This window comes from Stegostoma tigrinum, chromosome 14 (assembly GCF_030684315.1).
Source record: "Stegostoma tigrinum isolate sSteTig4 chromosome 14, sSteTig4.hap1, whole genome shotgun sequence".
NCBI classification, from domain to species: domain Eukaryota; kingdom Metazoa; phylum Chordata; class Chondrichthyes; order Orectolobiformes; family Stegostomatidae; genus Stegostoma; species Stegostoma tigrinum.
The window spans coordinates 73112709-73129247 of NC_081367.1; the positions used below are offsets into that span (position 1 = coordinate 73112709).

General features: G+C 39.4%; 1 protein-coding gene across 7 annotated transcripts in view; it reads right to left on the reverse strand.

Moving 5' to 3' along the window:
- Positions 1-16539, reverse strand: part of trpc1 (transient receptor potential cation channel, subfamily C, member 1) — a 110733-nt gene that overhangs the window by 27938 nt on the left and 66256 nt on the right. For 3 of the 7 annotated variants that reach the window (XM_048542101.2, XM_048542097.2, XM_048542100.2), the window contains 5 exons: positions 12582-12757; positions 11696-11755; positions 11359-11560; positions 7588-7782; positions 343-3533 (listed from right to left, as the gene is read on the reverse strand). In XM_048542101.2, the coding sequence (XP_048398058.1) occupies positions 3306-3533; positions 7588-7782; positions 11359-11560; positions 11696-11755; positions 12582-12757 (861 nt within the window). In that variant the 3' untranslated portion in view covers positions 343-3305. Of the gene's footprint in view, positions 1-342; positions 3534-7587; positions 7783-11358; positions 11561-11695; positions 11756-12581; positions 12758-16539 lie in introns of those variants that run through there. The other 4 variants (XM_059651225.1, XM_048542099.2, XM_048542102.2 and 1 more) reach the window with 2 other exon arrangements.

A 16539-nucleotide genomic window follows, 5' to 3' on the forward strand; every position in this document is an offset into this window, starting at 1 on the left:
ACTTATCATCACCAAACACCCTAATATAGGAAACATCGGTTGGAAAGTCAGAAGTTATGCTGGCCCTTAGCTTATTAAATATGTCTTACCTCCCCGTCTGCAGTTGGTAGCTCTAAGATTTCAAGCAGATATAAAACAGACAGATGAAATGGATGGGAATATGGTTGATGAAACTTAATGAAAATAAATATATAGAGATACAGTTTGTTGGCAGAATGAGCAAAGCCAATAAAAAGCTAAATTGTGTTATTTTGAAGGGAGTGCAGGAACTAAGAAACTGACATACTTGTGCACCCAAATCCTTAAAACAGTTGTGACAAGTCAGAAAACTATAAAAAGAAACATGTGTAATCCTTCACTTTATTAATAGAGGCAAAATACAAAAGAAAATCATACCAAGTTGTTATTCATGATTTTTAAGGCTGTGCCTGCTAAGTTGTGTGCCCCATTCTGGACTCCAGCCTTTAGGGAGGATATCAACACCTTACTGCAGCTGTAGGAAAAAACTAAAGTGATCCCAGGGATGAGGAACTTCAGTTAAGTGGAAAGAGTGGGGAAGCTGGAGCTAGATTTGTTCTGTTTCTAGCAAGAAAGGTTTCGGGTATATTTCATAGAAGTCACCTGACGAAGGAGCAGTGATTAAAAAAACTTGTGATTTCAAATAAACCTGTTGGACTGTGACCTGGTATCAGGTGACTTTAAACATGTTCCAGTGGCAGAAAGGTCAATAATCAGAACTAGTTGTCATGATTTTGTTTTTTTTTTTCAAATTTATTTTCACTACAAACTTGTGATTTCTAAAGCATTGCCTGAAGGATGTTGAAAGCAAGTTCAACAATAACGTTCAGACAGGAATAGGATAAATTCTTCAAGGAAAATAAAATATAGGACTGTGAGGAAAAACTAGCGAGTGGGACTGATTTGGATAGCTCTTTCAAAGAGCTGGCACAGACACAGTGGGCAGAATGGTCTCCCTTTCATAATGCATTACTTAACAATTCTAATATTGATCATGAGGGAGATATAATTGGACTGCTAATTGAATTTCTATCCCTAGGAAATTAATACAATCTCCAATAAAATGTATAGACATTTTGCTTAAGTATTTCATCATCTTAAAGTATTCTTCATTAAAATCATGCAGTTTATAAAATGATACTAAGTGGCAGCCCAAATCTTAATCATAAATTTTACAACCTTCAATTTAAAGACATTGGCATTTCACTTGCAGTTTTTGCAAATTTATCGTACATTCTGATATGACAGCAGCTCCTAATTTCACTGTTTTAAAAACAGCTTTGAAGTATGAAGTGTTTCCCACATTAATACATATATTTTTACTTAAATTAGCGAAGGAGGGAATCCCTAAGGGCAAGCCATTTGTATTCTTCTGTGGAAAAAGTGTATATTTTGCATTAATTAAATGTCAACATTAAAAAGTATTGGAGTCCACTATATAATTTTACCAATGAAGGCAGTGTATTCTTCGGAATAGAGGAACAGAAATAGGCCATTCAAACCCTCAAGACTGATCCATGTTCAATAAGACCGTAGCAGAAACATCCAGAAAACCAAGAGGAAAGACGAGGTCAAGGGCTGCCATCAAAAACCCTTATAACCCTGTTGAACAAACATCTTAGTGCACAGTTCTACTCTACTCTTAGCCATGAATCATGAATAAACTTTCATAAGGTCTCACAGCAGGTTAACAACCTATTATGATCCTATTTCCTAAGCATAAAGAACTTGAGCGTCCTAGTTTAGGATTCTCTTAAGGTTAATATGCAGGCAGTTAGGAAGGCAAATGCATTCGTTTCAGCAGGACTAGAATACAAGAACAGGGATGTATGCCGAAGTTGTGTAAGGCTCTGGTCAGACCATATTTAGAATACTGTGAACAGTTTCAGGACCCATACTTAACGAAGGATGTACTGGCATTGGAAGGGATCCAGGCTAGGTTTACAAGAATGATCCTGGGAATGAAGGGCTTGCCATATGAGGAGTGGTTGAAGACTCTGGCTCTGTGCTTCATAAAGTTTACAGGGATGAAGGCAGTGGAATATAACAGAATACTGAGTGGCCTGCCATGTGTTGAAATGGAGAAGATACTTCCATGAGTAGGAGAGACTAGGACCCAAGGGCACAGCCTCAGAATGAAGGGACAACCCTTTAGAACTGAGGAAGAATTTCTTCAGCCAAAGGGTGATGAATTTGTAGAACCCATTACCACAGAAGACTGTGAAGATCAAGTCATTCAGTGTACTTAAGACAGGTAAGTAGCTTCTTGATTAGTAAGCTGATCAAAGGTTACAGAGAGGAGGCAGAAGAATGGGGTTGAGAAACATCTCAATCATGATTAAACGGCAAAGCAGACTCAATGGGCTGAACTGCTTAATTCTGTTTCTATGTCTTACAGTCTTAATACTTTGTCAGGACCAGTCTATTATAAATTTCTCATGCAATGTAAAATAAGTTATTTTACATCAATTTGCTACGACAGTTAGCAACTGTGCCTGTTATATTCTTACTGTGAAGATTCAGTAACTGAATTATTGAGTCACATAAAAAGCTTCCTGTGAGAATGTATCTTTTACCAGAGCTGACATTCTTCACCCCAAGAAAATTACGAAAAGTATATTTTAAATCTTAATTCAAAAACAGACCAAAGCAAAAGAACCATTTTACTGACCCAACATGCTATAGGTATTACTGCATGCAGATATGCAACTGTTTTGTCTCTAAACAATAGATTTGAAATTGCTCATGCTAGATAGTCAATGAAAGCTTTCATACAATCAATTAAAATTTCTTTGCTATTTTAATAGAAACATTTAAGTCAAGTTAGCAGACGTCTTTGTTAAAATAACTGATGTAAGAATGAATGGGAACTGCTAATATGTCCATAATGAATGCAAAGCAAATTTCATTTCCTGTTTTTTTGAAATGCCTTGTGGGTTTCTGAAGCACTTCTGAAACATCCAGCCAAACCACTGTAGAGCAGTAGAGTCAGGAATGCAAAACTTCTTTAAGGGAAATAAATACCAGCAGCATGCTCCTAATAACAAAACGGCAGTATCTACTTACAATAAATTATTGACAATTATATTTGTGTTGCGGTATTCCATCTAAATTAGAAACTCCATATGTAACTACATTTTCAGCTTGAGAATTTATAAAAATAGATCGCATTAAACGAACCATGATTATCTGACAATGACAGACAAATGACAAAGATATCCTTTCACTCAGTTTCATACTTACAACATGAATGAAACATGACAGGATCTAGTCTCCTCAAATACTTTTCAGTTCCGTGAATAGAACATAGCATACTTTGCTGTCCTGAAGCCAAGGAGATCTCTCATTTCATTGCGAAATTTGGAAAGGTCCTGGCGGAGTTCATTCAAATTCTCTTCAGTTGCTTGATCTGTGCTATGCATCTTTTGCCTCATGGCAGTAAGGTAACGATGGACCAAGCAACACATCACTTTTTGGTAATTTTGATCTCGTTTTTGCTTGAGAGTCTTCCATTCCTTGTTAGATAGGAAAAAATGAAGAATATATGTTACTGTAGAAACCAACATTTATTCTATGGAGGAACTTAATTAAGATGATTGTTATTTGACCAAATCTTCAGTCACTTATCCTAATATCTCTTATTTTGCTACAGTGTCTTTTTTTGACTGATTGTGCCTCTCTAAAGGGCTTTGGGATATTTGTTATGTTATAGTCACTTTAAAATTGCAATTCTGATTGTTGACAGCAAAAATAATAGTTATAAAGATGAATGGGTATAGATACACATGTTTCGAGATTCTTCCTTACCAGCTAATGAAGCTCAGTTACTAAAAGCCTGTAGTGAATTAACAATTAATGCATTAGAGTAACTCTCCCCTGGAGGCTTGGCATCTTCCACATGAGCCCAGCTGAGTTCTTTTATCTATTCATTTGTGGGATATGGGCGTCGCTGGCTGGCCAACATTTCTTGCCCATCCCTAGTTGCCCTTGAGAAGGTGGTGAGCTGCCTTCTTGAACTGCTGCAGTCTGTGGGTTGACCCACAATGCTATTGGGGAGGCAATTCCAGGATTTTGACCCAGCGACAATGAAGGAATGGCAATATATTTCCCAGTCAGGATGGTGAGTGACTTGGGGAACTTGGAAGTGGTGGTGTTCCTATATATATATATATGCTGCCCTTGTCCTTCCAGATGGAAGTGGTTGTGAGTTTGGAAGTGCTATCTGAGGATCTTTGGTGAATTTTTGCAGTGCATCTTGTTGATAGTACACACTGCTGCTACTGAGCATTGGTGGTGGGGGGAGTAAATGCTTGTGGACGTGGTGCCAATCAAGCGGGATGCTTTGTCCTGGATGGTGTCAAGCTTCTTGAATGTTGTTGGGGCTGCACTCATCCAGGCAAGTGAGGAGAATTCCACCACACTCCTGAATTGTGCCTGGTAGATGGTGGACAGGCTTTAAGGAGTCAGGAGGTGAGTTATGTGCCGCAGTATTCCAAGCTTCTGGTCTGCTCTTGTATCCATTCTTAATGTGGTGAGTCCAGTTGAGTTTCTAGTCAGTGGTAACCCCCAGGATGTTGATAGTGGAGTTTCAATGATGGTAACACCATTGAATGTCAAAGGGAGGTGGTCATAGCCTGGCATTTGTGTGGCGCAAATGTCACTTGCCACTTGTCAGCCCAGGCCTGGATATTGTTCAGATCCTGTTGCATATGAACATGGACTGCTTCAGTATCTGAGGAGCCACGAATGGTGCTGAACATTGTGCAATCATTGGTGAACATTCCCACTTCTGACCTTATGATGGAGGGAAGGTCATTGATGAAGCAGCTGAAGATGGTTGGGCCTAGGTCACTACCCTGACAAACTCCTGCAGAGATGTCCTGCAGCTGAGATGATTGACCTCCCACAACCACAACGATCTTCCTATGCATCAGGTATGACTCTAACCACCAGACTATTTGCCCCTGATACGCGTTGATTCCATGTTGCTAGGGCTCTTTGATTCCACACTCTGTCGAATGCAGCCTTGATATCAAAGACTGTCACTCTCACCTGGAATTCAGCTCTTTTATCCATGTTTGAACCGAGGCTGTAATGGGATCAGGGGCTGAATGGCCCTGGCGGAACCCAAACTGGGCGTCACTGATCAGGTTATTTCTGAGCAGGTGCTGTTTGATAGCTCTATTGATGACATCTTCTGTCACATTACTGATGATCGAGAGGAGACTGATGGGGCGGTAGTTAGCTAGGTTGGATTTGTCCTGCTTTTTGTGTACAGGACAAACACATTGTCGAGTAGATACCAGTGTTGTAGCTGTACTGGAACAGTTTGGCTAGGGGAGCGGCAATGTCTGAAGCATAAATCTTTGGTACTGTTGCCGGAATGTTGTCAGGGCCGGAGAGTGTAAACATAATTTGTTTGAAGTAGAGCAAGATTAAAAAAAATACACAGCCCATCAGTGATATTTAAGGTAGTCAATGAATTAAAATCAACTGTTGACAGAATTCTCAGTTAAAAGGTGGGAATAAGAAACATCCCCAACAGTACTAATTACATTTATTTTACATCCTAATATATTTATCAGCACCATTTCAACACTGTAGCAATGTAAAACTCACAATACTTTGTTCAAGACATATCATTTAAACAGCTCTGTTTTTACTAGGGAAGATGAAAGACCGAATACTGTACCTCTCATCATCTTCACTACACTACTTAGTCTTGCTCTCAATTAATAGCTTATGTTCTGAGAAAACATGGGGACATTTATAATGTACAGTTGGTGATATGGAGATGGGTAAGTCAAATGGCAAGTCAGATATCACAAGTCACAAATTAATAATCATTTTACTTTGGCAAATACTTAGCATTCATCCCACATTTGAAAAACTAGACACTCCAGATATAACTGCATTGCTGTTAGCGGGACCCAGCTCTGCAGAAGGTGGTTGCTGCACTTTATGACTGTGACTAAGCTTTAAAAGCAATTATTGAGTTGTAAATCTGTTTGAAAAGATCGGAGGTTATGAATATGCTTGTATAAATGCATGCCTTTATTTCTTCCATTTATTGACTGCCCTATAAAACTACAGGAGTGAATACAAGACCATAAGATGTGTACAAGGGCCTACATTAGAACTTCAAGACATTCTCTACTCTTTTAAACTGGAAGTAAAGGTTCCTCTCCACCGTCCCCACCAAACACTCCCAGGATAGGTAAAGTGAAACACCCTATGCACTTTTAATTTGAGAGCGAAACACTTTGCTCATCACTGTGACACACTGTTGCAGTGAGGTAGTACCAAATTGTTTGAGGATCAAGGTCCGTTTTGGCTGCTTAAGGGGGTACAAGAATTCCTTGGCGTTAGACGAACTCCATACTGTCCTTGCCAGCTGAAATAATTCCAGAGGCTGATATCCCATCACCAATTTACAACCTTTATTTATACATGGAGAGTTCTCGACTCTGATCCAGTTCCATCAGAGCTAGATCTTAGAGTGAATAGGTATCTGACACTCCTGTTCTTATCTATCAGCCATGTCTCCCTGATTGGACTGGGTTAATAGCCCCAAATCAGTGAACTCATATTCTGTCAGGTCCACCAGGCTGACCTCATTATAATCACTACACCAGGATTCATCCTCCAAGAAATATCATCAAATGGTTTAATTTCTTCATTACTATCATTTGCTATTTGTGGAATGCCGTGTACAAATTACATCTGCCTAGGAACAAAAGGAATCCGAAGGGTGTAATCTGTTTTGGGATGAGTTTAGTAGATAAATGATCTATGTAAATACATGCCTTTTTCACTGAGGCATGGTCTTTTAGAATAAAGAACACTACAGCATTGGAACATGTCCTTCAGCCCACGGAGACTGCGCCAACACATGCCTTTCTAAACTAAAATCTTTTTGCATCTAGGTGGTCTGAATCCTTCTATTCCCTGCCTATTCATATATCTGCCAAGATGTCTCTTAAATGTTGCTAATGAAGCTGCCTCTACCAGCTTTTCTGGCAGTGCATTCCAGGTACTTCCCACTGTCTGTGTGAAAAAAAACTTGCCTCTCACATCTCCTTTTAACTTATCCCTTTTTACCTTAAACCTATGTCTAGTAATTGACATTCTACATTGAGAAAAGGACTCCAATTATCCATTCTAATCATGTATTTTTACTTGGAATGTAATGTGATCTACATATTTGTCAACAGATAGACAAAAGCCTTGAATTAAATTCAATCCACAGTTAAGTATTAATGTCCAGCATACAACACCCATGCAGACAATTTGATACTGAGACACACACATCTCACTGTACAAGACTGTAGCAAGCTGGCTGCTCACTGCTGTGTAAAATGTTGGTCAGTGTATTTTTTTGCATTATTATTAATATAGGAAAGGATAGATCTAACATTATGGACGTGTTTCTGTCTCTCTGCATTTGTTTTTTGCAGAGGAGATCAGATTATTTGGCAAGTTTAATGACTGATCACATTTTCCTTAGATTCTATAAATTCTCTGTTTTTGAACACTATGACTGAGACACTGAAATTGCGGTTTTCTTACTTTAAGGCTGTTTTGGCGTTTCACTTTTCCAGCACTGGTGTGAGAGCAGATCCATTTGTTGAGACTTGTGAAGAGATAGCAAATGGTTTTTGGGGAAGGAATGATATTGAAAGGTGGTGGTAAAGTGCATTTGTCATCAAAGTAGCTCAGCCACAGCTTTGCTCGGGCAAACTTCCATTCCTTGTCTTCATGATTCTTGTAAAAAATTAAAAAGTCAATATTAATTCATTGTTTAACTGTTGGTTAAAATATTTTAATAAATTCCAGCCAAGCTGTTCCGGTACAGCAACATCAGCAGCATTCATTCAACAATGTAGAAAATTGACCAGATATGTCATATTCACAAAAAGCAGGATAAATCTAAAATGGCCATAAACACCACGTCAGTGTTCTCTCAATTAATAGCAAAGAGATGGAGGGTGTCATTGACAGTGCTCTCTGCTAGTACTACTCAACAGTAACCAGGTAACTGAAGCTCATTCTGAGTTCAACTAGAACCACACAACTCCTGACTTGATTACAGCCTCATGGATGAAACAGCTAGGCAATTCATCAGTAGTGGGATCATTGATTGGACCAGCATTTATTGCTCATCCCTAGTCTCCCTCAAGATGCTGGTGGTGAGCTGCCTTATCGAGTCAGTCATATAACAAGGAAACACCATCCTTTGGTCCAACTCACCCATGCCGACCAAGTTTCCCAAACTAAACTAGTGCCACTTTCTTGTGTCTGATTCATACCTTGCTAAACATTTCCTATTCATGTACATGTCCAAATGTCTTTTAAAAGTTGTAACTGGCAGCATCTGGAGGAATGGAGAAGTCAACTCTTCGGGCACTACTTTTCTTCAGGATTGTGCCTACACTTGGACTATACCTCTCCATACCTATCCCATTCTTGTACCTGTCCAAATGTTTTTTAAATGATGAAATTTAACTTGCTTCCACCACTACCTCTGCTACTAGCTTATTGTGAGTCATACATGAAGACTTCCACATCCCTGTTCTGTAGCTTTCTGCAGTCTTCCTCCATTTAAATAATATTCAGCTCCTGAATTCTTCCTGCCAAAGTGCAAAACCTCACATTCCTCCACATCATATTCCATCTACCATGTTTTCGCCCACTCACTTAACCCATCTACATGCCTCTGCATACTCTATGTTGTCCTCACCACTTGCCTTCCCGCTTATTTTTGTGTCATCCACAAATTTGGTGAGGGCACATTTACTTTCTTTATCCAATTATATCCATTAAAATGTACTGTAATCAACTACTACCTTCTTCAAGATAATTAGGGTCAAATAATTTATGCTGGTCTAGCCAGTGATGCCTGCATACTATGAATGAATAGAAAGATTTCAAAAATATTTCCTTTCATGCTTCCCGTCAAGAAGACATAAATTCAGAGCCACAAAGGCATTGTCACGTCAAACTTCTTTCTTTCAATGTCACTTTTGTTCCCTCATAGATGTGACAGCAAATGGTCTCGGGTGGTCAATCACCTGAAAGCACTCCCTAATAACACTTAACTTCGGCCTAGTTGTCCAATGTGAGATACATAACCCGAGGTGCAGAGAATATGCAGGAAGAAAAATGTATCAGATGCACTTTGTGACAGTAAATTGATGTGCTTAAACTCCTAACTATGATCTTAAAATCTAACTCATGTTATGAACAGTTCATGGGTGGCTTTTGATGCATCACAAGATAATAACCAAGTTGTGCCATTTTTGGATCCAAAGCACCATTATCTGCTTATGCGGGAAATGAGCAAGCAGAGACAGAGATAATAAAATCCTTAATGGAACAATTTAGCAGCAGTCTGGTTGACATAATTTGGATGCCTTCTGTACAATGAAATAGGTTATAGTTGAGTAATAATAATGTTGATTATAGCTTTCAGCTGACATTATGGAGGATTTTGCTAAATTTCTGAAAATAAATTCTAAGAAGAGAAAGCTTTCTGGAATTTCTTTACTCTCAGGAGAACAACTAATTTGGCACATCAATACAGACAAAATTTAACAATCTCCAGTGGAGTCAGTAAATTTTTTACAAACGCTTTCTTTCTATGCACATTTCTTGCTCATAATCAGTTCAATTTCTGAACAAACTGAGAACAGACTTAAGTCTTATTCTTTGACAACCTTTTGAATTATTTATAATGTGGAGTTGATAATAAATGTTTTAATCATAAATGTACATTCCAATTTGTAGAAGATTATATCCTGTATGCCCATAGTAGGAAAATTTGTAAGTGGTTATATACAGAACACTTGAACTCTTGGATTAGTTTTAATCACATAAGTGGCACTGGAATTTAGAAGAATAAGGGACATTCTATGGAAACATGCAAGATTTTTAAGGAATGAGAAAGGATAGATGAAGAGACATTGGCACCCCTTGTTGGAAAATCTAGGATCTAAGACCATAATATCAGAATAAGAGGTTATACATTTATGCCATAGATGAAGGGAAATTTCTACTTTCATACAGGAGTAAATGTGTGGAATTATTTACGAGACAGCATTATCTAGGTGGCTCATTAAGTAAATACAAGGGCTGAGCTAGATTTTTAATCAGTAGGTGTATCAAAAGATATGGGGGAAAAGGCAGGAAAAAGTGGAATTGAGAATCATCAGATCAGCCATGATCCCTTGTATGGCAAAGCAGGCTCTACAGGATGAATGATGAAGGGTCTAGGCCCAAAACATCAGCTTTTGTGCTCCTGAGATGCTGCTTGGCCTGCTGTGTTCATCCAGCTTCACACTTTGTTATCTTGGATTCTCCAGCATCTGCAGTTCCCATTATCACTCCACAGGATGAATGGCCTACTTACGCTTCTACACTTCAAGGTCTTATCAATTTTCAAAAGCATTTGTTTCTGACTAGTTTTTACATTTTCATGCATCTCTCCAGAGGCTACAGGATTCCTTTCAGGGTGGTGGTGGGGGCAGTTGAGTTGGGGGTGGGGGAGTTCATATTTGCGACTGTGATTGTGAGGGTCCAGATAATCCTAATGGACTGTGTGCCTTGTTTCTGGCACTGACGTTTGTATACTTATGTGACTACGATGCAGACTTTCATAGTCACTAACTTTCATTATGCATGATGGGGTGTTTTCTGATTGAATTTCCTTTAGGAATGGCAGGAAGTACCTGTTGACAAAAATGTCAGATCATCATTTAAGGGACAAATGGTAGAAAGGCTTTCTGAAATAATCTTTTGTTGGGGTGCAGGTCATCACTGGCAAAGCCAGCATTTGACCACTCACCATCAAACAAGAGATCAGACACTGGCTTGCTCTGTTATCGAATTATAGAGTCATTCAGCATGGAAATAGACCCTTTGATCCAATCAGTCCATGCTGACCATAATCCCAAACAAAACTAGTCCCACCTACCTGCCATTGGCCTGTATCCCTCCAAACATTTCTTATTCATTAACTAATCCAAATGACTTCAATGTTATAACTGTACCCACATCCACCACTTCCTCTGACAATTCATTCCATACACGAACCACTTACTTGCTTGCAAGCTCCTTTCCAAACAGGGATACTTCCCTCTCTTCATTTTTGACCATCATTATTTGTTCTTCAGGATTAACAAAAATTGTTCTCAGTTGAAATGCTCTTTAGCTTTTCAGACATTCTACTCTGATATTCAGTTCAAATTTCAGAAAAAGTGGAAGGTGACTTGTGTGCAGCCGATATACCAGCATAGAGCCATTGGGATGAATGGCCTGTTGTAAATTCAATGACCAACTTACAGCGATCATCTGGAAGCTTTTGTGTAGCATCGCCACCAGCAGTTTGGTCAGGACAATCACAACGACCACGTTGTATGTGCCAATGATAAATGCTCCAACAAAAGACTGCAGGTCATCAGAGTGAGTGAATCTTGTGACAAACAGTGCCACATGTGCCAGGGAGAAAATGTACCAGAATAGGGCATAGCAGGTCCCGAAAAACCTGGAGAAACAAGAGACAGTGAATTAACGACTGCCCTGCCATCCTGAAAAACAGGAGACTAAAAAATTAAACTGGACTCCATCTAGATATTGAATACTCCGCTTCAGAATTTCCACTAGACACAACAGGACTTACATTAGCAGATTAGCTGTGGCAGGTCTACCTGAATTGGCACTTGAAGTCTTTCCCTGGGCACTGACACAGGAGGATGAGAAGAGGGACACTGATCAACATGATGGTAAGAGCACCAAAACCGGCAAAGTACAATATTTTTCACTTTGTGCATGGCATACACTATCTGTAGTTAGTAGAACAGTTTCTATCCATGCCACCGGCGTTACCATAAGAATGGCATAGAGATGACTCCTTATGGTACAGCGTATGGGAAAGTAGTCAACCTCTGCCACATCTTTGGAGTGATGCATGGAGAGTGGAAACCGAGCTTATGAGAAATTGTTTGTCTAACCATGAAAGTGCAGCTCTAAACCATCCAGGCGTGATGTTTTTATAGTACAATTCTTTCCTGTTTTCTAAAACAATCATCCAATATGATCTATTAGAAGTAGCCAGACATTTATGGATTAACCAGAACATAATTTGATGTGTGATTCCAATATTTGTAATGGAATGTTTAATTTCTTCCCATTCCTCACCCCTCACCTTTCTCTCTTCTCACCCACCAGTTCTTGTCCTCTCCTGCCTGCACATGCACCTCAGTGGAGGCTAAATGCTGACAAAGCTCAAGAAACAGTTGAAACTGCCCTACAACAGACATGGGAAACTAAAGCTTCTGAAGCTTCTCTTTGCCAATAAGTAGAAAACTAAATGTAAAAAATAAAACAACTGTTGTACAATGGGACACTGGCAAATATAGAGGCAATTATTGAGAAAACCTTGTTTTCTGGTTTGTGTGTTAGTGCTTGAATAAAATGTAAAGTGAAAAATAACATCATTATACGCTATTGCAAGTGACAAATAAAACATTAAATTACATTGTTCACTAAATTCCACTTGAACTTACGAATGGAAGGTGCTGTTGCTCTGCTGCTCACAGAAGATTCCAGAACAATCCTTGTCTTCCACCATCGAAAACTCCTTATCATACAATTGAGTAAGGCCGATGGTGAAAGAGATCAGAACAAGGAGAAACATTCCCAAGAACTTCCCAAAATCTTGCAGCATTTGTCCCATGGAAATCTGATCAAAAATATTGGTGGCAGATTAGTAAATGATTTAGATATGAAGAAAGGAAAGGGTTGAGCTGCGAGAATAATGCTCACTGGGCAGTTTTCAAAATGCTTTAACATACTAAAAGGGTTCAGATGTAATAAAACTTTGAGCAATATGATCCTGAACCCTCCAATCAGTTTATAATGGGCACAAGGGCCAAAGCACAAACTGTTCCAAATTTAATGCTAAAGGAAAGACGGAACAAGAAGAGAATAATTACTACTGGTATTCATGGGTCTTCTGAGATTGAGCTAAAGGAGAAAAGCTTCTTTTTCATCCAACTACTGTAACATGACTTGAAAGTGAAGGGAGTGCCAAAAATGGATATACTTTAGCAACAAATTCAAAATGGAACAATGTTAGTAAATGGGAGCAATTTCAGGACAGCAACTCTTTGTGTCCTCAGAAGTGGTTTTCCAGCTTTCAACCTTTAAACTGATAAACCAGCTGATATATCACATGACCAATACCACCAACACCCAACTGCGGTCATGAGTAGAAGATGCACTACAGAAATTCACCAAAGATCCATACACAGCAACTTCCAAACCCACGACCACTACCACTGCACAAGGACATGGGCAGCAAATACATTGGAACACCACCTGCAAGCCACTCCCCTTTCTGACCTGGAAATACATCGCCAGTCCTTCATTGCCACTGGGTCAAAATCCTGGAACTCCTTCCCTAACTGCATTGTGGGTCAACCAATATCACATGGACTGCAGTGATTCAAGAAGGCAGCTCACCACCACCTCCTCCAGGGCAGGTGAGGACAGGCAATAAATGCTGACCCAGAAAGGATGTCCATGCCCCATGAGTGAATTTTAAAAAGTGTCCACTTGTGGGTTTGATATTTACCAGTCTGAGAAATAGTCATAACATCATTCATGTGTTTTGACTGCACGACATCAACAGGGTATGGATCAGAAATTGAAATTCAGGCGTTTGGGATGTGCTGTGTTGGATATGACCTTCCGCTACTGAATTATAAAGTTGGATAGATTTGGTGTTAGACAATGAAGCTCCGCTTTTAAAACTGGCCAACCAGGAATTCTACTAGACTGATACTTTGCAAAGCAATGAACTCAAGTTGGGGGCAAAAAAGGGGGCATGTGGGAGTAAAAACATTTGCGATTTCCTAGAACTAATATTGCCCTGTAATAGACTGCATGAAAGAAAATCAGGTTAAAAATGACATTTTTTTTGCATCGCTGGCCTTTTTCTAGGACATAACTAGTTTACATTATAAGGCTTTGAAAAACAGATGTTTTATTATTTACTTGTAGATTTTGTTTTTTTAAGCCTGAGAACTGGCAGCATAGCTATTTGTGTCCACCACGACCGCATTGACACAGCACTGTATATTATGTTAAAATTCCTGCTGTTTGAGCTTGCTAATCAGCACAGCAGTCTGGAGGTGCAAATACAAATCTGTACATTACTCTGAAGATCTGACAGATTTTAGAAAACCAACTAACTCTGAAAAGCAAAAGAGGACAGTAATTCTTTGACATTAATCTGATGGAGACTTGGATTTCCATTCATTTTGATTTATTTGTATCATGTCATTAGTATGAAATGTAAAAAAATTACTGTATCTTCAAGCCAGATTCAAACCACATTTCATATTAACTGAAGGGCCTTAAAGACACTGCCATTGTGAAACTCCATTCACATTAATTTGATGAAATTAATATTAATTTGTATAATATTTTGGTTCCTATCAACATCACAGGAAAACTATACATCAATTAAGACAGTTACCAATTTAGGAAATACAGTGTTAAAGGGAGGGGCAGGAAAAAGGAAGGAGTTCAGTAGCAAAGGCATGGGACTGATTAGCTGCATCCTTCCCTGCTTCCGTAGGCAATCTGGCATCTGAATCAGGCATGGCACTCAAAAGCAAGGGACAATTTCTCCCACTCGCTAAGCCACAGGGAAATGCTATGTGATCTTCTCAGATGGCAAATGCCTACTACACTATAGGAGCGGTAGTATGTGGCCTTCAAATGCCCCTTTACACATCCACTTAAGGGCCTTAACTAGACTGCAGTTGGGAAGACCATCCTTGAGCCTTGCCCAATATAATTACTGGAAAGCAGCAGGATCTCCAAACGTTTCCCCCACCCCCACTTCTCTCTCTCTCTCTCTCTCTCAACTATAGCAATTTCCAGCAGCTTTGCCATTTCATCTGATTTTGTTTTTTTTTGGTCAGTGATTTAATTGCCTCGATTGAGGGGTTTGGGCATTCACACTACATTGCTCACTCTGCATACTTCTTTACGTTTGTTCAAAAGAAAAATATCTTTCATGGGTCACAACAGTCTGCATCAAATTAATTTCTAAGTTAAATGACTCTATTATGTTATGACGCACTGGTTAACCATTCTTGAACTTTAAGAAATATACGTGGAGCAACGTTTTTGAAAGCATGGCCATCTTGTCGTTTTTGCATTACAATTAGAGAAAACCTGCTTGAAATGTATTCTATCAGCCTCTTCTAATAGTGTTCTCCCTGGAAACAAAAAAAATAGTTTTTGCTGAGTACCTAATATACGTACAATACCATCAGCACTGCAGTGTTGTAGCTGTTGGAATCACAGTTCTATGTCAAATAGTGATAATAAGGGAGTTCTCTCTATCCAAAAGGAATGTCCAGTCCCACATCATAGGTACCAAAGGGAGGTCAGAACTTTTGATGATCAGAGTGCCAACCTCAAACACCTCTTCATAGGATCATATAGTGACAGAATCCCTACAGTGCGAATCCCTACAGTCATAAAGTCTACACTGACACCCTGAAGAGCATCCCAACAGACCTACCCGCTATCCTATCCCTGTGACCCTGCATTTTGCATGGCTAGTCCACCTAGCCTACACATCCCTAGACACTATGAGCAAAATATTGCATGGTTAATCCACCTAACCTGCACATCTTTGGACATGCAGGAAGAAACCGGGGCTCATGGAGGAAACCCACACTGACATGAGGAAAAAATGCAAATTCCACACAGACAGTCGTGGAATTGTTGGAAGCAGCCGTGCTAACAACTGATCCATCAAGCTACCCCCTCTTGGTTAGAAACAAAGGAGCATAGCTCTGAGCTACCTCCCCGACAGCAGCAGCCAGACCAGACAAAGCAGAGGAACAGGAAACAGGGACACAAAGTAACTGATAACAGAGTACAATAGAGCTTTATTTTTTCTCTTAAGCAGTCCAAAATTGTGCTCTGTCCAAAAAGGCCTGTTTAGTAAGTTTGTGGATAACACCAAAATTCATGGCATTGTAGACATTGAAGGTTTTCTAAGATTACAAAGGGATCTTGATCAAATGGGTCAATGGGCTGAAAAATGGCAGATGGGGTTCAAACTGGATAAATGTGAGGTACTGCATTTTGGTAAAACAAACAAGGATAGGACTTATGCAATGAATGGTAGAACCTTGGCTAGTGTTGTCGAATTGCGGGACCTAAGCATGCAGGTATATACATCTTTAAAATTTGCGTCAGATATCAACAGGATGGTTAAAAAGGCGTTTGGCATACTTTCCTTCATTGTTCAGTCCTCTGAGTACGGGAATTGGGAAGTCTTGTTGACATTGGTGAGGCCTCTTCTGGAATGCTATGTCCAGTTCTGGTTGTTCACTTGTAGGAAGGATATTATCAAACTGGAGAGGGTTCAGAAGAGATTTATCAGAATGTTGCCAGGTATGGAAGGTTTGGCTTATAAGGAAAGGCTGGATAGGC